This window comes from Mustelus asterias, chromosome 14 (genome assembly GCF_964213995.1).
Source record: "Mustelus asterias chromosome 14, sMusAst1.hap1.1, whole genome shotgun sequence".
In the NCBI taxonomy this organism is placed as follows: Eukaryota; Metazoa; Chordata; class Chondrichthyes; order Carcharhiniformes; family Triakidae; genus Mustelus; species Mustelus asterias.
This window is the reverse complement of record NC_135814.1, coordinates 102654872-102676397: the sequence shown is the minus strand read 5'-3', so window position 1 is coordinate 102676397 and position 21526 is coordinate 102654872. Positions and strand designations below refer to the sequence as shown.

Sequence of the window (21526 nt, the reverse complement as noted above, 5' to 3'; positions counted from 1 at the left end):
GCAACAAGCACACAGATATGGATCATGAGATGGAGGTCTGCTTGTGGAAGATGTCTTTTATGTTAAGCACCCAGTATGATGGGAGAAAGCTCATTGTCCAGTCGCATTCTTCCCCTGTGCATCTGGATTAATTAAAAAGGCACATTTAATGTTGCACTTTTCATTTTGAACTTTGCAGATTTCTATATAATTGCACCACAGTTAGCCAGTGATAGACATGATTTAAAGTGAATGACAATAATGAGAAGCAGTAATTATCCCAAGGGCTAGCAACAGTGAATATGCACCCAGCTTCTAACTGTATGTCATATAGTCATTAGCTTATTCTATGCAAATCACTCATCTGCTCTGATCACAGTAGGTCTTTGCTGAAGCTTTTAGATTAGACTCTATAACAGTTACTGCATTTAGCGTAATCTATTATATGATTGCCAGAAACCAAAATAGCCTTTAAAAAAGGATGTGGATAAATTTTTGGTTTAGAAACAATTACAAGAGTATGAAGGGCATGACAATGGGATTAAGTGGATAGCTTTCAGACAAGAGACACATGTGCAATGGGCAAATAGATCCTCTCATGCACTAAAATTGCATCGAGATCAGGATCTAATTATTTATATATTTTAGACATGAAACAAAGATGAAATGCATGTAATTTTGTGCAAAGTAGGACTAAAACATGCACTGCGGCTTCCTGCATGACAGTTAATAGAAACCGTGCGTTTATCGCCTGTAATTATTTTAAACCGCCATTAGAATTGGACATGAACTGGAACATCTCATTATAGGAAACTTCCATGCTGAGCAAAGGTCCTGGCTATCAAAGTACAATCAGATCAGCCATTGTCTCTTTTCGCTGTATTGTAATACTGCAAAACCTTTCTGGTTTGGGGAAAAATTCAGCTAAGTATGCAGGACAAGTCATTTGTTTTTATTTGGCTACTTTATTTTGACATTAGTCAGACTGCATTAATACATCAGACATGTAGAATTTGTGAAAATCATTAGAAATGTGCGTAGCTGTTTTGCTGCAGGTTAGCTTCAGGACATTTATATACTTATCAAATCAACCAAATTTTGTTTGTAAATTAAACAGTTTACTAAAAAAGGTAAACTTTCTGATATTTCAAATTACTTTGTCAAACATGGAAACAGGCACTACATATTTTGCTATTTAGTGCAAATTTATATATAACATGAAACAATTAACATTTAATAGTCGCTCACTCCACTGACGCTAAAAGTAGTAAAGACACTGTTGGATTAACAATTTAACTTAAAATACATACGAGAAACTGATCCACATTCAAACTATACATTCACTTCCTTTTAGAAACAAAAGCAAGTTATCAATAGAAGAATGATAGAAATTAATTCAATTTTATCTTACAAGTTCACTAGTTAAGTAAGCTTAGGTTAAACCCTGAAGCACTGAATATATACATCCATTGTAATTTGTTTAAAAACTATGAGAGAGAGAGAGAGAGAGAAGTAGAGAGAAAAACAGAGGTGCCGAGAAAAGGAGCTGAATAGGGCACTGTGGGTACGTACCAGGGAAACCAGGGGTGGTCTGCCCAAGGGGAGTAAAGGGGGTATGCTGCATAGCCAACTGATGAAGCTTGGTCAACTGCTGAGGGGTAGGAGGGGAAATTAGAACTAACTGATTACTGTACAATAAACACAAACACTACTCTTAGAAACAAAAAAAAATAGAGGCAGTAAACAATGAACCATGCAGCAACATGGCAAACAATTTGATGGAAAATAAGATGCTTTTTTTTTTGAAATTTTCTATGTCCCACCCTTTCTTAATGTCTAGCAACATCAAAAGGATCTGATCAGGAAGGCTGGTACAAGTACCATGGAATTTCTCCTGGCAGACAAGAGGAAACACTCAGCTCTGCGAAAAGGCCAGAAATTTGCTGAGGTCTTTCTGAAAGTGGATGCCAGCAAGCCAGACTTCATCTGGTGCCTTATCTGAGAGCTACCAATACCTGCATGACAAGAGAGTCAGCCTCTGATGGGACTCAAACATACCCCAGGTTCCTGATTCTTCATTACAGTTTTTTATTTCCATTTTCCCTCTCAAGGATTCTGGTCTCCATGCAGGTTCCTTCAGCTGGGTGGATGTTTGAGTAAGCTGCGGACTTCTCCACAAGGTCGATGCCAGCGCCGCTTTATACTCAGTCGACAAGAGGCACGCATCCTGTGGAGCAAGATGGCCAGTGTCAGAGTTGAGGTGCTCCAAAAACATGAGACATCCTGCCTTGCTGTCTGACTGAGAACTGAAGGAACTCACTGCAAGTGTGGTTGGAAGATTAAGCATCCAATATTGCTGGCATCGAAGAAATTCGTCACACGTATAGCTGCAGGATTTGGGTTTTAGGCAGCTCTGCGATTCAAACCCACGATACAAGGAGTGTTTTTAACTGCTCAATAAGGGTAGGTTGTTTATTTTACCATGCCACACTAACATTTTAGGACCTCACCACATGGTTAGAAGTGTTTTAAGACCACCCATCAACAATCACAGCTGTACAGTTAGCACAGTAACATTTCATGTTACTAAGAGAAAGGAATCAAATGGAAACTGAAGGGGAGGTTATGTGGTTCCTAATCCCACCCTTCCTAAACTAAGGTGATAGAATATTTATTTTAATAGGTTCAAGATGCTTACAATATGCGATATCAAGAGGACTGGATGTTTGAAACCTCACTTAGTGTGCCTCATTGTGTTGAAGATATTCAATATGCTTGGGGGTGGAGGTTACTAGGTAGAGAAGAATTACGAGCCATATTCCACTTAAAGAAGATCAGGAAGCAATCTGAAGTACTAAGGCACACTGACTTATTTCAGCACAAGTATCATGCACATAAATTTCAAGGCCTTTGCAGAATTTCAGGTATCTCACCAGCTTACACCAGAATATACCTAAATTCACAATAATTCAGAGTGTCTAAATAAGAGCCATCAGTAGAAGTAGCACGTAGGAAAATATCTTTATCAGGTAATGTGATTTTGTCGGGAGCTACAGGCAATAAAGATGCAAAATTGAAGAGGGACTTGGGGATATTTAGAAGATGAGTACATTCAGTTTCCTTCACATAATATAGAAGTGGCTGTTCCTTTATTTTGAAACTACATGATAAAAAGAATCCAAGCTGACAAACTGGAATAAATACAAAAGATTGGAAAATCATGATTAAAAGTTACTGAGAAAATTACTGAAGTTGAGTGTTTCACACGTTCTTTTTAACATGGGAGTGCGTTATTTCTGCATCCTTTGTACAAATTTTTTTTGTTGTTCGAGATGATGCAGTATTTTTTTCACTCAGCTGGAATGGCAGATAACTAAACCTATTCTTCAGTGACTGCCACTGAGTCACATCTGCAAGGAACTGTGAGAGGTTGAGAACAAGTAGAAATTCTACCCAGCAAGATGCAGAATAATCCTCTCGGTAGTCCTCACAGGGTAGCACCAATGCTCCCTTTATGCTTGAATTAAGTATTTTTAAACTGGCAAGTTCAATGTAGCATTAAACAATTTTACTAATAGCGCCGATTAACAATCACATTTTTAAGAATTCCCTGGTATCACATTTATAATGGGAGGTATGTTTTCCAGAGGATTCTTGTAACAGTCACAGCTCTCACCATTACCACCAGGCACTTTGTACAGCCCTTTGGTGCAGGGCATAAGCTGATTAGAGAGAACCAAAGTATGTGTAAAGGTTCCTATGAACCTAAATGATTTATTGAGGATATAACTGGTAGGAGACAAAAGAATATTGATGGATATAGAGTTCTGGAAAGCATTCAACAAAGTTCCACGTCAGGGACTATTAGTAAAAATCAGAAGTTCATGGAACTGAAGGAAATTAATGAGGTTAGGGAGATAGAAGATAAGAGATAATGGGTGTCCACTTGAGTTGGAAGGAAATGAGTGGTGGTGCCCCTCAAGAACCTATGCTGGGGCCTCAACTATTCACTATATTTATTAATTCTCACCAGAGAACCAGATAGCAAAGTTTACTGATGACAAGTATAGCTAAGGTGTGTACTCGAGAACATAACATTACAAAGATACAGATTGGCAGACAGATTACAACAGGAGTTTTTTGGAAGTGAGATGTCATCCATTTTGGAGCAAGCAAAGATAAATCTGAGTAATGGTATAAAGCTGAGTACACTGCGGTCCAAAGAGATGAAGTGATCCATGTCGCAGTCAGGTACATAGAAAGTCAAAAAGACAAATGGGAATGTTAGCCTAACTGGAGGGCTAGAATATAAAGTTGGAGGAGGAAGGGGCACAGTGTGGAGTTTTACCACAGTTATATAAAGCTCTGGCTAGACAACACCTGCAGTGCTACATTGTCTTCGAAAGAATACCCTGATTTAGAAAGGATTGCAGTGCAGATTCACCAGAATACTACCAGGGCACATTATGAGGATAGATCACAATCTAGTGCTACAAATCTTAGAATACAGAAGGTTTAGAGGTGACTTGATTGAGATTATTACCATTTTGTCAGGAGGTGAGAGGGTAGATAGAAACATGTTCTGCTGGTGGAGGTCTTTAGAGACAGGAGAACATAACCTTAAAATGAGAGTCAGACCATCCAGAAGAGAAACCGAGAAATAATTCGAGAAAATGTGGAAGAAATGTGGAACTCTCAAAGTAGCAGATGCACGCGCACCAAGTTTAAATTGGAGATAACAGATCTTTCTTCCATAAGGGTATAAATGAATGAGGCCAAGAAAATTGACTGAAGTTAGGATCATAACAGCCATGATCAAACGGAGTAGTGGAAAAGATTCAATGGGCGGAATGACCTACTCTTGTTGCTCTATCAACAATTTTCCAAATCATTTCAAATATGGAAGTTCAGGTTCTGCAGTTTTATTAAAGTTCCATAACAAATTCAATTATTTGTCCTGGAAAGTAAATACTTCAAGATATGATCTTTGAACGCCACTCCTATCTTGGCACTGAGCAGCTGCCCAGTGTTCACATTGGGATACAAGGCTTAATAATACCAGGTTATTACAGCTTTATAATAAATCTGGTCCGTGTTATTTATTATTCATCTTGTGCAGGTTTCTTTTTGACAGCAATAGTTTGTGTTCAGTAAGGAGGCACTATTCTCATTGGAGTTGGTGGCCGGGCTAAAAGCAATACTGATATTTATTTTCCTGATGGATACAGAATAATGTAGCTTTAAATGGAATTCTTTCCAATGGAAATTGGCTACACAACTCTTGTTTGGAAACTTTCTTTATCCCCAAGGGTGTGGAACAATAACCAGAGTATCAGGAGTCACTTCAAGAAAGTGAGACACTTATTTTCCATCAAATACTCTTGTAAACATTACTACAATATAACAAAGTGGTCAGTTAAAAACAAGTTACTAGAGATCACAAATACAAAAGCAACTAGTGAAATCTTAATCAAACATTTCATTATTAATATTCATTAATAGTAATGTAATAATCATGCATTTTATTTTTTATTTGAAGTCATGATTAGGGTAGAAAGGGGGGGAAACTCACATCTGGGTGTGGAATGGCATACTGTCCCTGAATTGTATAGGCCTGTAGAAGTGAAATGAAAAAAAGAAAAATCTTCTTCAAAAGTTCCACGTTTGAGAAATCATCCACAGTTAGCACCACTGCAAGCACCTGAGCTTTGTCTAAATCCCCTACTCTGAAATGCATGATGTCTCAGCAAAGGTTTTGGCCAATAAATTTGCAGGAGAAAAACATGAAATTCCACTTTTTAAAAAATTTGATAAGAATTTTGAACTGGCAAAAGACGCAGGATGAATAACATTAGCAGACAGTAAATTATGCAGTACCCATTTTAAATTAGAAAGTAGCTAGATCATAGAGTGTGAATGATTATTTGAAGGCATTAGCCCACTGGACATTGTGTTTACTTTTAGTATGTAATAGTGGTTCCAGTTCAAATGATAACCCGAAGCACTGCAAATTACTGTGCTATGTTTGGTAAACACCCATTCATCCCAGAGGAGGGACTCCCCAGTTAGCTTTCACCATCAATTTTCTGCAACGCTAATTTTGCACTAAATATGCACATACACATTCTAAAGACTGTCCATGTCAGAGACTATGCACATGCTCCATTTGTATTAATTTTAATACATCGAAGAACGTGTGGGGGCAGGGTGTGGGTTACCACAGTGGTGTAACCATATCATCCCACTGCTAATTGCAATTATTGTTACTTCATTATTAAAACAAAGACAAATATATGAAACCAAAACTGTACAGACAGCTGTGCAGCCAGAATCAAGCAGCAACTCTGGTACTACATTGCTACAACAACAACCATATGCTGCAGAACTTTCAGGGAAAATTGCTCCAAGAATGAGAGCCCTGGGCTAAAACACCATATTTAGGTGACAATTTATTAAAACATGACCCGTAAATCTTGCAAAGAGTGCAGTGAATGACAATGGGGCAAAAAAAAAAAAACCTCTCTGGATGCTCATTGGAGCATCATGATACTCTTACTCAAACATGCTGCTTTCTTATGCCAGTGATCAGGATAGTGCTTTGTGGAGTGATGTACTGTAGGTCAGTGTTGTAGGATTGTAAATAGTTCCTACACAATATTGAAAGCAGGGCAGTTTGAGTGTAGGAAGTATTTGCATATAAACTTTCAGCACAGGTAGCTGCTATTAAACTAGTCTTTTGAGATTTTCAATATTTTTTTTTGGAAGGTGTGCATTATGTAGGTGAAAGTATCTGTACCAATGCCTCAATATTGGCCCTGACACAGCACTATTGCTTTTCCTACTTTCAACATCTTATATTTTTGTATATAACATTTCAGAAAAAGCCAAACATCATGTTTGTCAAGTCAGCAATCTCCTACACTTACCTTGAGGTTAGGTTGCTTTGACTGCCATCTTAGTGGGGCAATTCAGCTGGACAGTCCCAGTTCAAACTGATCATGCTCTCTTTCTCTCTCATACCCGAGTCACTATTTGGTAACTAACTATCCTATTCCTTTAATTAGCTGGAATGGCTACTTTTGGCACTTTGTTTCAAACACTAACCACAGAAGTTTAAGCTGCCTCTTCAACTTGCCTCTTCTGAAGAGACGGTGCGCTCTGGTTACAGAGCTTGTACCTATGTTAGCACAGAGTTTACTTAGAGCCGTAAAAAGATCTGGGCATATACAATAGATGACAAAAGTAAAAATAGGCGAAAGCAAAAAATATTTCAGACTGAAATTATACAAGAGTAATCGCAAAAGCAGAAAAAGCTCTGAATTAGTCAGCCTTTTATAAAAGATTCTAACCGAAGAGATCTGAAACATGGCTTGGTGAACAGCAAGCTTCAATTTGGCTACAATTTTTCTACTGGGTTAATATACAAATATGCCATTACTATACAACTGTATCTGCAATATTAGGGGGCCATCATATGTCTTTCAGAAGCGTGCCTGGCCATCACTTCCCAAAATCTGTTGTGCTACACGCCCTGGGATCTTTTCCTGTTGCAGACATCTGAATTGGCAGCATATGCCATGGAACTTTGCAGCAAGCTGTATTGGTAAACTCCTGCTCAGAAGTACGGCCACAATGTAAATCTTTCTTCTTCTACACAATGACTTTTCAAAGCATTATCTGTTGTTTACTGCTGCATTGAATACAACTGGCTGTCATCCTTTTTAGCTGAAAAACCTCTCTTCTCTCCCTCCCCATTCTTTTCCAGGACATCTTCCCCATCTGAGAACTACTTTGGTGGAACATGTATGCCAGCATGGCTGGGCTGAATGGCCTGTTCCGTGCCACAAAGTGTGTGTGTAATCCTATCTCACCATCTCCATCAGCACTGGATAGAGGCACAAAAGTAGCTCTTTATATTTCCATGGCAAGGTATCTGACTTCCACGTGAAACTATGTATGATAAAATGGCAGCAAGTAACAATCAGTGGGAAACTGCAGCCAAAAACCAAAATCACTCGATGGCACAGCACGTGCCAAGAACTGAAGCAGTGCAACACCATCATGCTTTTCAGAAGCATCAGAGAAGCTCGCTTACTCAACTTGCTGCAATGGAGGCACACATTATGATACATAAATGGGATAACTTATGTCTGATATTATTGGTTAACAAAATACTTTGGAGTAATGGCCCATAGATAGTATTCAATCGCAAAACATTTCAACTGACTACTATTGTTACAATTATTTCTTAAATTCCCTTTTGACTGGAGGGTAAAGCACTGTATGTAGACCCAGTCAGAAAATCTTATGATTCTGCAACATTGGCAAACATTTAATTAAAACATCTCAAATAAAAGTTTAGCTGGCAACTCTTAACTGGAGCTTGGGTCATTCCATTTACTATCCAGTTAACTGCTGAGAAATCATTAAGTAGGAATGTTTCCAACCCTGAATCAGTATTTAAAATTAATATCAACAATAGAAGATTCAAATAACTTGAAAGGTTTTTGTTTCAAAGCATGCAATAGTTACTCAACATATAGACAATATCTTTGCTGAGACAAGTTGCACATTTGGGATGTCCTGAAGCTTCTCACACACCCACACACACACACACTAGTGGGGACATGGACAGACATGCTGACAAATTCCCCACCCACCCCACACATTCGCACGTGCAACCCCCCCAACCCCCCTCCCCTCCGACACACACTCCCCCTCCGACACAGGAACTCTCCCCGCTACCCCCCCCCCCCCCCCCCCCCCCCCCCCCACACACAGGCACTCTTGCTCCCACCCCTCACCCTCCCCTCCACACACACAAGCAAACAGAACCACCCCCCCCCAACAACATGCGCACCCACACACACACTCCCCCCCCCCCCCCCCGGGCACCCCACACACACACTCCCCCCCCCCCCCCCCACACACACACTCCCCCCCCCCCCCCCACACACACACACTCCCCCCCCCCCCACACACACACACTCCCCCCCCCCCCACACACACACACACTCCCCCCCCCCCCACACACACACTCCCCCCCCCCCACACACACACACTCCCCCCCCCCCCCCCCACACACACACACTCCCCCCCCCCCACACACACACACTCCCCCCCCCCCCCACACACACACACTCCCCCCCCCCCCACACACCCCCCCCCCACACACACACACACTCCCCCCACCCCCACACACTCCCCCCCCCCCCCCCCACACTCCCCCCCCCCCCCCCCCCACACACTCCCCCCCCCCCACACACACTCCCCCCCCACACACAAACACACTCCCCCCCCCCCCCCCACACAAACACACTCTCCCCCCCCCCCACACACACACTCCCCCCCCCCCCCACACACTCCCCCCCCCCCCCACACACACACACTCCCCCCCCCCCCACACACACACACACTCCCCCCCCCACACACACACACTCCCCCCCCCCACACACACACACTCCCCCCCCCCCCCCCACACACACACACACTCCCCCCCCCCCCCACACACACACACCCCCCCCCCCCACACACACACTCCCCCCCCCCCCCCCACCACCACACACTCTCTCCCCCCCCCACACACACACACACTCTCTCCCCCCCCCCACACACACACACTCTCTCCCCCCCCCACACACACACACACTCTCTCCCCCCCCCCCACACACACACACTCTCTCCCCCCCGCCCACACACACACACACTCTCCTCCCCCCCCCCCCCCCCCCCCACACACACACTCTCTCCCCCCCCCCACACACACACTCTCTCCCCCCCCCCACACACACACTCTCCCCCCCCCCACACACACACTCTCTCCCCCCCCCACACACACACTCTCCCCCCCCCACACACTCTCCCCCCCCCCCACACACTCTCCCCCCACACACACTCCCCCCCACACACACACTCTCCCCCCCCCCCCCCCCCACACACACTCCCCCCCCCCCCCCCCAACACACACTCCCCCCCCCCCCCAACACACACTCCCCCCCACACACACACTCCCCCCCACACACACACTCCCCCCCACACACACACTCCCCCCCACACACACACTCCCCCCCACACACACACTCCCCCCCCACACACACACTCCCCCCCACACACACACTCCCCCCCACACACACACTCCCCCCCACCACACACACTCCCCCCCACCACACACACTCTCCCCCCCACCACACACACTCCCCCCCACCACACACACTCCCCCCCACCACACACACTCCCCCCCACCACACACACTCCCCCCCCACCACACACACACTCCCCCCCCACCACACACACTCCCCCCCCACCACACACACTCCCCCCCCACCACACACACTCCCCCCCACCACACACACTCCCCCCCCACCACACACACTCCCCCCCCCACCACACACACTCCCCCCCCACCACACACACCCCCCCCCCACCACACACACTCCCCCCCACCACACACACTCCCCCCCCCCCCCCCCACACACACACACACACCCCCCACACACACACCCCCCACACACACACACACACCCCCCACACACACCCCCCACACACACACACACACACACACTCTCCCCCCCCCCCCCCCACACACTCTCCCCCCCCACACACACACACTCTAAGCAGTTTCTGACACAGTTTAGTGGCCATTAGGATACAACATGCAAGTGAAGATGAGAAACCTGAATGCACTAACAGGCAGTGGCTGGTGCTGCAGTAAGAGGCTGAGGTTGGCTGCGGAGGCCGAGAGGGGATCTGCTCTTACCTGGCCACCTGCAAAAATGACGGGGGCAGAGGCGGGCTTTGGGCGGTAGGGAATGGTGGCACCTTTCGGTGGGGACTAGGAGGGACAGGGAAAGCATGTTAGAAACAGCATTAGAACAGGTTCATTTCTGGAAAAAAAAGGTAAATTCAATCACAAAACACAGAAAATACATCACAATTACAATGAATCATTTAACTGCAATATTCCTTTTTAGCTCGAATTCAATTAATACAGAAAAATGCATCACAAAGTTAGATTTTTGATTTTTAATTTTAAAAAAATCTGGATCAGAGAATCTGTCAATCATATAGAAATTATTCAGTGCTGTTCAATGTTCCGTTATCCCAAAAAGTAATTCGAAGAACACAAACCATAATTTGCCCAAACATCCCACTTGCCCTTCCATCCCCAACTGCCCTCCCCACCCCCGAACAAAACAATTTTGGACAAAGCCAGAAGGGCTCCTATGTAGCTCTGAAAACATATTTCAAATGCAAGGTGTTAACTAAGGTCCAGGAGCAAAGCTTGGATTTGGGATGCTGCAGAAATGGAAGCTCACAGCAGCTTCAAGTTTTTAAACCTTGAAAAAATCCACCTTGATGAATCTAAAGTTCCACATTAAAATAGAGTAGGGTATAATTTCAACTCATGGTACGGGCTTACAAAGACTACCAGTTAATTGTTAGGCTAAACTGCAAGCTCAAAAGAGGCTGTAAAGATAGGTGGTGTGTGAACAAGAGAGGACAAGTTGGCAGGGTGGTAGAGGTAGTCGACTGAGGCTGAGACAGAAGTAGCCGCTTTACTCTAGACCCAACCTAGTATATGCATGCTTATTATATAATTGTTTGATGTGGTTGCTGGATGCAATAAGCTGTAAAGGTGTTTAAACTTGCCAGCATGTACGCTTCACCTTTCAATAGATGAAGTTTATCAAGGTATGTTTATTTGAAAGGAATGCAACAACTATGTAAGGTGAGGGATTGGTAGTCTTTGTAAATTCATTCCACCAGTAATCAAGCAGAGGTTGTGCCAACCTCATTTCATGCAGGAACTTTTCGTTTTCCAAGATGGCTTTCTAAACAAAATTGTGAAACTGCAATGAACTTCTATTTCGGCATTAGAGAAATTGAACATTTGCCTGTGTGTATCAAGTGACACCATCAAGCACTCTCGGCAGCTACAACAACGATCAGATGCAATGCAGAGTCCACCTACATCATGTGGTGACTATTACTGTTGGAGTATCAATGATGCTTAAGAATCATGGACAAGATGGAGTTATTTGCCAATGAATGGACAAACAATTGGGTGCACTTGGTCAACCTGGATAAATGGCCTTTTTCTAACAATCCCTGTCTGACAATTAACAATTTAATAAAGTAACTGAAGATTTCAGGAAAACATCAAGATCCTCTAAAGTCTTGTAACTGGATATGGAAATAAAAGCCCTCAACATTTGACCTGGTGAAAAGTTATGAAATATTTAATTCATTTGAAGGCATCTAATCCCTAATTTACAACAAATTGCCCCTTACCTCACCAGTCTCCTTTAGCGATTGCATTTTGCATATTTGCTGTTCTTCACTTCAATCACAAAGTGGAACTGTGGCAAAGGTATTTCAATATACTTTGAAGCTTAATGGAAAGAATTCTCCTCCATACACTACTCCATTTCCAGACCAGAATGCAACTTAGTCGGTGTCAGCAACTTATTACTGCTAATACTACTTACAATTGATTGCTGGAAGATTGCTAAGAATGGGAGAAACAGATTCACAAAATGCAAACATAACCAGCATTAGTTGCATCTTCAAGAGACACCTCAATAACACTAACCTTCACACGGCGCTGAGAAGGGGAAAGGAAGGTGAAGTGACTGTGCCCCATCCTGCAAAATCTTTCTGGTTATAACCATCTTTTTAAATTCCAGGAAGATTCCTCACTTTCCACTGGTCTGATAACCAGAATAAGCTGACATGGCGTGATTGGTCACAGCAGAGTGAAATTTATTTCACTTACATTCACAATTAGCTGCAGAGCTGGCAAGTCTAATGCAAGTTACGTAAAACCCATACTTCTTGTTTTATGGGTGATATTGAAAACACCTCCCCAACTTCTATCATTTACCTAGTGTGAAATCACCTACTGCGAATATTAGAGGGTTGTGTAACAACTAACTTGCTACGATTAGAACGGAAACCTAGGAAATATTGTGCCTGCTGTTCTGGAGAGAGCCCAGATTGGAGATTAGCGCTGTGGAGCATTTATATACCAGAGCACAAAGCTACACTTGCATTTCTTAAGCACAAGTGAAGCAACAGAAGTAACATCATTATTCTCTGAATTTGGGGGAGTTGAGGGAATGATGCTCATTGTAATAGTGGTAATGCCAGTAAATGTCATGGGAAGATTAGTTTGATTCTCTCTTGTTGGAGATTGTCATTGACTGGCACTTGTGTGGTGCAAATCTACTTGCCATTTATCAACCCAAACCTGAATGTTGTCCAAGTCTTGCTGCATAAGGACAGAGACTGCTTCAGTATCTGAGGACTTGTGAATAGTGCTGAACGCTGCAATCATCAGCAACTTCCTTCCTTATGATGGAGGCGAGGTTGTGATGAAGCAGTTGGACATGTCTGGGCTTAGGAACTCCTGTAGCAACGTTGTCTGGCTGAGGTGATTGACAGCAATTTATCATCAGTGTAAGACTATGCTTTAATATGGAGGAGAGAGATCTCGATCATGAAGCAAAAGCTGCTTTAGAAATATCTGGGCTTCTAATAAACCAAAGGTTACTAATTTCATAGTTAACCTGAAGATTGGTTAAGGTTAGATTCCAGTTAATGTGAGCAAACAGAGGTAGGCATACCCCGTTGTTGAACGTTTCCAGAATCCACAACATAATGGGGATATGTAGTCTTCAATCGGATTATCCCATCACTTTAAAGAATTTGTTTTTAATAGTTCTTGTGTACAAACCCTATTCACCGGCAAAATTGTCATTGAATAAGTTGCTTGCTGCAGGTGAAGTTGTATTCAGAAGAATATCCAGTGTAGTACGATGATGCAGAATTGGCTGATCAACTTTGAAACTTTACCCAGAAATTTTCAAATTATATTCATCCTTACAGAATGAACTGAGTTGAGAAGTTTTTTAAAAAATAACATTGTTCTTTTAAACCGGATGTCACTGACGACCAGACTAGTGGTTCTGATGTCAAGCTATATCTGAAACAGTCTCTCTCACTGCCTAAAGATGAAACCCTGTCAAAGCTGACCTGGTTTAAAGCTGCTACTGCAAGCCATGCATGTATACCATGCATTTGTTAAGATATTTATACAAGATAATGTGTAAACCTGTAACTCTGGGGAATGTTTCCCTGTAAATACCTTTCATGTTTATAGATACTGAGGCTACAAAAGCGGGTCAGAGGCTGGGATTTGGGCAACAGGTAATTCACCTAACTCTCCAAAGCCTCTCCTCCACAAAAAAAAACACAAATCAGGAGGAGTGCAATGAAATATGTTCCAAATATGGAGATGAATGCAGCTCCAACATAAGAAGTTCAATACCATGCAAGATAATGCAGTCTGTTTGATTGGTACCTCTTCCATCACCTTAAACACTCACTCCCTTTCATCACTGACACACAGTGGCAACAGTATACATTATATACAAGATGCACTACAGCAACTCACCAGACAGTACCTTCCAAGACTGTGACCTCTGCCACCAAGGAGGACAAGGGCAGCAGACCCTTAGGAATACCACCGCCTGCAAGCCACACACTATGCTGATACAACCCTGATTTGGAGCTATATCACCATCCCTTCACTGTCACTGGGTCTAAATCCTGGAGCCCCCTTCCTAAACTGCACCAGGTGCACCAACACCAGTTAGACTGCAGCAATTCAACAAACTGGCTCATCAATGGGTTCTCAAAGGTATTAAGGGATAGGCAACAATCACTGGTGTTGCCAGCAAGGCTCAAAACCCACAGCAAAATAAGAATGTGTTCTTTTTATATAAAAAATGGGACTGGCGATATGAATGGAGTTATTCATGCTTCAAGTTTTTTAAATGCAGCTGAAAACTTTTGGCAAGTATCTGTTGTAGTTATTGTACAGAATAAATTCTCCAACCTGGGCTCCCTGCCACCTCCCCCACAACTGTAATAAAACAGATAATGCCAAGTAAAATGGTTCTAAATTTTGCTAACATTATGGAACATGACTTTGAAACCTGCAGGATGGAAATGACTGGCCAAATGTGACTATTCATTGCTACTTGAGGAATAATCCTCTCGCTAATTCAGTGGATTGATTGATTGAACAGGCCAATTTGGAAGGTACATCAAGAATATACCAACAGAACTCCCAGTCGAGTATCCATATGTGGACTTTACAGGGCAAAGGTGGGAAACTAGAATATAAATTAATGGAAGAAATAACTAGATTGCTCTATTATATGTTTACTGAGAGCTGTCTAAAAATCAAATAGCAGAACAAACCTAGTTTGGAAAAATAAGTTGACTATAAGATCTGAAGACAGGATTATCAACCTTTCATCTGATATATTTGTACCCCATAATTTGTACCAAAATAATGAAACCAGACATCCTCAGGCAAGTTGATCTCCGTTGCAGCACCATCCCAATCGATCATTCCCTCCTTAAAAACTTGCTGCTCCTGATGCTCGCCTTATACTCTACCTCCAGCATCACCACACATATTTGCTTCACACACTGGATGATAGCATCTGGCATCCCAGAGATTGTCACAGCACGCTCAGTGGAATTAGGCAGCATGTCCCCTGCCACCTGGACTTGAGCCCCTGTCGACTGGAAAGAATAGGAAAAAAAAATGGATGGGTTAAAGCCGCAGATGTGGTGCCAGAATCTGGAAAAATGACAATTATTCTACAACAATAATCTGCATTAGCAAGCCCTTTGTGCCAGTTTAGTGAAACATGCCTGCATTGTGTGTAGGTGACACATTTCAATTAGTCTGTGTGCCTCAACATGTTGATGCCAGAATTAAATAAAATAGAGAGAACACAACATAATTTATTTCAAGCCTGATTAAGATCATAACCTATTAACTTAAATGTTAAAATGTCAAGAATTTAATGTGTTTATATAATGGAAAATTAAATTCCATTATCCCTTCCTTCATCACAGGATAACCTTCATGTTTATGTGACAGAAATCGAGCAAAACAAATTCTAACCAGTTAGGAATTCATTGCTGACTTTTCAACTGCTAACATTGTTTTTACGGTAGTTAATGCCATTAAATTGCTTTTGTTTATGAACAATAATACTCTTAATTATCATTCATCAAAATTGTAAAGCAAACTTGTCTTGACTCCTGGTGATGAATAAGTATGCCCGGAAATCAGTCTACGCTATGGATTTATGATTATGGACAATGGAATTTCTTAGCTGCATTGACTGACAAGAAACTGTCCTGCAGCAGATGAAGAAAACATTTTTGTTGCCTTTGGAGCTGAGACAGTAGACAGCTTGAGCATTGCATTCCTGTTTGCAGTTGTTAAACCATGCATTTACATATAGTGAATCTGACACTGCAGCATCATTTCTTGAGCATTTATCGACTTACTAGCATGATTTCTGCAGCTCTACAGCAGTAAAAATGGTAGCACTGCTTTCTCTTGGCTTCCAGTCACAATCTTTTGAAATTTAGGACAGGGATCCTTGGAAACATGTCATTGACTGCAGCAGGAGCTTGGAAGTGTAGGGAGTGCCTCACCAAAAACAACATGGTTGAAGATGACATTTTTGTGACACACAGTAGCAGCAGGAGCTTCAGTTATATGGAGAGAGTAGAAAAGCTGGGATTGCTCCCTTTGGAGCAGAGAAGGATAAAGGGAGATTTAATAGAGATGCTCAAAATTATGTAGGGTTTTGATAGAAACATGGAAAACTACAGCACAAAACAGGCCCTTCGGCCCCACAAGTTGTGCCGAACATATCCCTACCTTTTAGACCTACCTATAACCCTCCATCTCATTAAGTCCCATGTACTCATCCAGGAGTCTCTTAAAAGACCCTATTGAGTTTGCCTCCACCACCACTGACGGCAGCCGATTCCACTCACCCACCACCCTCTGTGAAAAACTTCCCCCTAACATTTCCCCTGTACCTACCCCCCAGCACCTTAAACCTGTGTCCTCTTGTAGCAGCCATTTCCACCCTGGGAAAAAGCCTCAAAGTCCACCCCACCTATGCCTCTCAACATCTTATATATAGCTCTATTAGGTCTCCTCTCATCCTACGTCTCTCCAAGGAGAAAAGACTGAGCTCCCTCAGCCTATCCTCATAAGGCATGCCACTCAATCCAGGCAACATCCTTGTAAATCTCCTCTGCACCCTTTCAATCTTTTCCACATCATTCCTGTAATGAGGCGACCAGAACTGAGCACAGTACTCCAAGTGGGGTCTGACGAGGGTCTTATATAGCTGCATCATTATTATAGATTAACGGTAATTTCTTTAAGTTAGCAGGAAAGCTCAATAAACAGTAAATACAGGTTTACGGTAATTGCCATAAGAACCAGAGGGTAGATGAGGAGAATTTGTTTCAGATTTCTGATGTACCACTTGAAAGATATAGTAGCAACTTCCAAAAGGGAGTCGAATATATACTTGAAAAAGGAAAACCTTTTGAAAGATTAAAAAACGCAGTGCAACTAACTTGGTTAAGAGGGAACACAGGCACTTTTTCAAAACATTAATTCATGGGATGCGGACGTTGCTGGGTCAGCATTTATTGCTCATCCCCAAGTGCCCTTGAACATCACAGAGGGCACAATGGCCTCCTTCTGTTTGGTATCATTCAATGAGCTTCGTTAGTTATCTCTGGCTACAACCAGTTGTTATGCCATTGTAAGCTCCAATTATGTACACTGTTTCACACCATCTCAAAATGGAACATCTTAGCCCAACTGAAAACTGGTTACTCAGTTTCATCATTGGCAGGTGAGGCTAGATTGAAGACAACTCAGATTACAAACTATAACCGTCTGTCTGAGTTGGTATTGCATTGGCTGTGATTACACTACAATGTGCTGTGTCATAACTTAACAGGGAGCATTACATCTGAAATAAAACATTCCGAGGTCAACTGTGATCAAATGGAGGACTGAGCTACTCTGGAGAGAAAAGCTGACCTCACGAATTTCTTTGATCTTGGAGCCTCCTTTTCCAATCAGTGATCCGCACTGACTGGCTGGCACAACAAGTCGCAGAGTCACGGGTGGTTTACTTGTGGCTGTACTGTTCGACATTGAATTATCGATGTCCTGAAATTGCAAAACAAATAGTTTTGGTGTTATAGGTTGTGTTATCATTCTAAAATAATCAGCTCAAACATTAACTATTGGTACCAAATCTGTGCAAGCTATGACATTTAGAAAATTGCAACATTTGAAAATAGAACTTGCTCTTACTTCTTGACTCCTCAAATTTCACATTGTAGTTTATATATTAGTTTAAACCTCATGTATGGTACAGATCATTGAAATGCAGCACGGTGGCACAGTGGTTAGCACTGCTGCCTCAAAGTGCCAGGGACCCGGGTTCGATTCTCGGCTTGGGTCACTGTCTGTGCAGAGTCTGCCCGTTCTCCGTGGGTTTCCTCCAGGTGCTCCAATTTCCTCCCACAGTCCGAATGACGTGCTGGTTAGGTGAATTGGCCATGCTAAATTCTCCCTCAGTGTACCCGAACAGGCGCCGGACTGTGGCGATTAGGGGATTTTCACAGCAACTTGTAGTGTTAATGTAAGCCTACTTGTGATACTAATAAATAAACTTTAAAAAATGCATTGTTTGATTCAGCTGTCAGAAATTAGCCTATACTCTTCCATAGACCAAAAAATTACTATGAAGAGAACTCAGAAAACAGTTTCTTTTTATTGCATTTAACAACACTGGTTTTTAAATTTTGACTTCCACAGCTTGCAAATATCAGGGGGAATTCTCCCGTCCACCACGGGAAGCTGCTCCTTTCGACTTTCCCACCTTCTGAAGAATGGCTCCAAACCCAATTGCACTATTAAAATTCCACGCAGTCTCTTACCTCCTCAAACTTAAAGGCAATCATTGCAAATGCCTTGAATATTGCATCGGTTGGGCCTGTGATGGTTACAATTCTCTCAGGACAATTTCCTTCCGAGATATTGATGCGCGCACCACTCTGAAACAGTCACAAGATGTCCAAGTTACTGTAGGAAAGGCAATCAAATTACTTAGCAGAAGCACGGAAACTCTTAAGGACCACCAAAGGTTCACCTACCTCCTCGCGCATCTTTTTCACAGTCTCGCCTTTCTGAAAGAGAAAATATACAAATCATGCGGTGTATCCATATATATGCTAACATGTTAATCTATGGACATAACATCGGTTATAGACTGGCATGTAGTCAACAGTATAGTACATAATAAATATCTGTGGATAAGAGTTCAAAATAACATTTTACAGCACCTTGTCCATGGAAAGTGATTTGTCTGCAGGCTTGCATTCAAATGACATGAATTCATTAGACTGTGGCAATTGTAATGGGTACAAACAACAAGCATCACTTCTGTCAGCTAGAACTAAGAAAGGAAGCATCACTCAAGCCATAAAGAGTTGGAAAGGTTTTTCCCTGAAGTAAAGATGGTAGATATGAAAAGTTCCTTTTATGGAAACTGTAAGGCATTACCTACATATGCAGCAAATATTTATGCATTCAGTATGAGATTGCAAATAGTGAGAAAAAGTTTATTTGATCAGTGTTACCAATAAGCACAAAGTAAAAAATTATCAATACAAACCTTTCCAATGATGCTTCCAACTTCCTGCAAGAGAGAGAGAGAAAAATGTTTACCCTGCAGCCCAATTTCTCTAGTAGCACAATGCTGAACTCATTCACAAAACTTCTTGTGGCACATTCTAACACAGGCAATAAACTATTTTAAATAAATCTCACCCAAATCTCAAATATTGCAGAAACCAAATTTATTAAATAACCAGTTTGATACTGGAGAAATCAAACATCCAAAATTCTAAATTCATCTGCTACTCAATTTTATAAATGAAAATGTAATAGTTCAGTGGCTTTGTGAAATAAGCAAATCCCATTAAACAAAGATTTGAAGTTACATGAAACATAATACTCATGATCCAAAAAGAGAAAAGGATTGCTTGGAATACATTTGGTTTCCTCCCACAGTCTGAAAGACGTGCTGGTTAGGTGCATTGGCCGTGTTAAATTCTCCCTCAGTGTACCTGAACAGGTGCCAGAATGTGGCGACTAGGGGATTTTCACAGTAACTTCGTTACAGTGTTAATGTAAGCCTATTTGTGACACTAATAAATAAACGGTACTTCCTGGATAGGAAAAAATAAGGACATGGAGGACATGCAGAGACAGAAGGGGAAGATGATGCACAAAGTGGAGGAATGAACGAGAGAGGGGGAGAGGGAGAGGGAGGGGAAAGAAAAGCATCAGTCAGAGAATGGTGGCAATTTGTGGCTCAGCATTAATGGAGGGTAGGGGTGGAGAGGAAAACAGAGCATGCAAAGATACTTGGTGGGTACAGGAATAGGAAAGCAGGTGCTAAAAGCGATGGGGTGAGACCATACATCAATGAGAGAGAAACTGTTACCTCCAAAGAAATGGGGAGCATGAAAGGAAGAGGCAGTGGTGCTAGGTAAATACACACCAGAATGAAGCTGCACGCGGGATAAAGGGAGAGCTGTGCAGTGAGTGATATAACCTGAGGCATACAATGAGAAAGAAAGACAGAGATATGAGTCAGTCTAAAGTCACTGCTGCTTTTGTTCATGTACATAGCCCAAGTTGAGGACTAACAAAAGTCTCGGAGAAGTTTTTTTCCTTCTCATGCTCGCAGTTGGAAGCAAGTAATAAACACAGGATCCTGAAAGGGCAAAATTCTTTAAATTCAGCTGATTACCAACCAACTGACATACAGCACAGCAGGTAACACTGTTAATCTGTGCTTGAAGGGGGAAAGCAATGATGCAACATGGCAGCCCCTTTCTCTTCTTTGGAAGTTTCAGGCTAAATCAACCTCAAACATGAGACAGACAAGAAAGAATCATTTCCCTCCTCCACTTGCTGAGAGTTACCAACCAGAACAATTGACATCCCTGCCAGGTCCAGGGCTGAGAGCTCATTGATTTGAAGAATTGCACCATATTCAGGAATCCTTGCATTAGACTGGCAGAGACACAATGCCAATATAGAAAATATTAACCAGCCTCACTGAAGGCCGAATAAGATTTAATTGTTAGATCCTTTAAAAAAGTTGTATTTGAACAGGACTGTGCAGCATCTACTTAATTTCCAGCTTGGGTCACTGTCTGTGCGGAGTCTGCACGTTCTCCCAGTGTCTGCTGGTTTTCCTCTTGTTTCCTTCCCCAGTCCAAAGATGTGCAGTTACGTTGATTGGCCATGCTAAATTGCCTCTTAGGCCCTGATTTTACCGGCACGGCTGCCTGAGGCTCATCAGGTTGCGCCCGAGGTCAATGGGGAATGCCGTTCTGCAAGGCTTGCCCACCCCAATTTTGGGGTGGCTGTGCTGGTAAAATCAGGGCCCTAGTGTCAGGGGGACTGGCAGCGTAAATACATGGCATTACAGGGATAGGGCTGGGTGGGATTGTAGTCGGTGCAGATTTGAAGGGCCAAATGGCGGCATCCTGTGTGCACTGTAGGGATTCTACGATCAGCACAGCGTGAAAAAAATTGAAATATTTCTAACAAACA

General features: G+C 42.5%; 1 protein-coding gene across 50 annotated transcripts in view; it reads right to left on the bottom strand.

Moving 5' to 3' along the window:
- Nucleotides 1-21526, bottom strand: part of LOC144503924 (poly(rC)-binding protein 3) — a 153280-nt gene that overhangs the window by 13911 nt on the left and 117843 nt on the right. For 6 of the 50 annotated variants that reach the window (XM_078229016.1, XM_078229045.1, XM_078229018.1 and 3 more), the window contains 8 exons: nt 19572-19595; nt 19051-19083; nt 18835-18951; nt 17927-18058; nt 15448-15576; nt 10736-10810; nt 5552-5593; nt 2038-2206 (listed from right to left, as the gene is read on the bottom strand). In XM_078229016.1, the coding sequence (XP_078085142.1) occupies nt 2038-2206; nt 5552-5593; nt 10736-10810; nt 15448-15576; nt 17927-18058; nt 18835-18951; nt 19051-19083; nt 19572-19595 (721 nt within the window). Of the gene's footprint in view, nt 1-1551; nt 1631-2037; nt 2207-5551; nt 5594-10666; nt 10811-15435; nt 15577-17926; nt 18059-18834; nt 18952-19050; nt 19084-19571; nt 19596-21526 lie in introns of all 50 variants that reach the window. The other 44 variants (XM_078229007.1, XM_078229009.1, XM_078229008.1 and 41 more) reach the window with 11 other exon arrangements.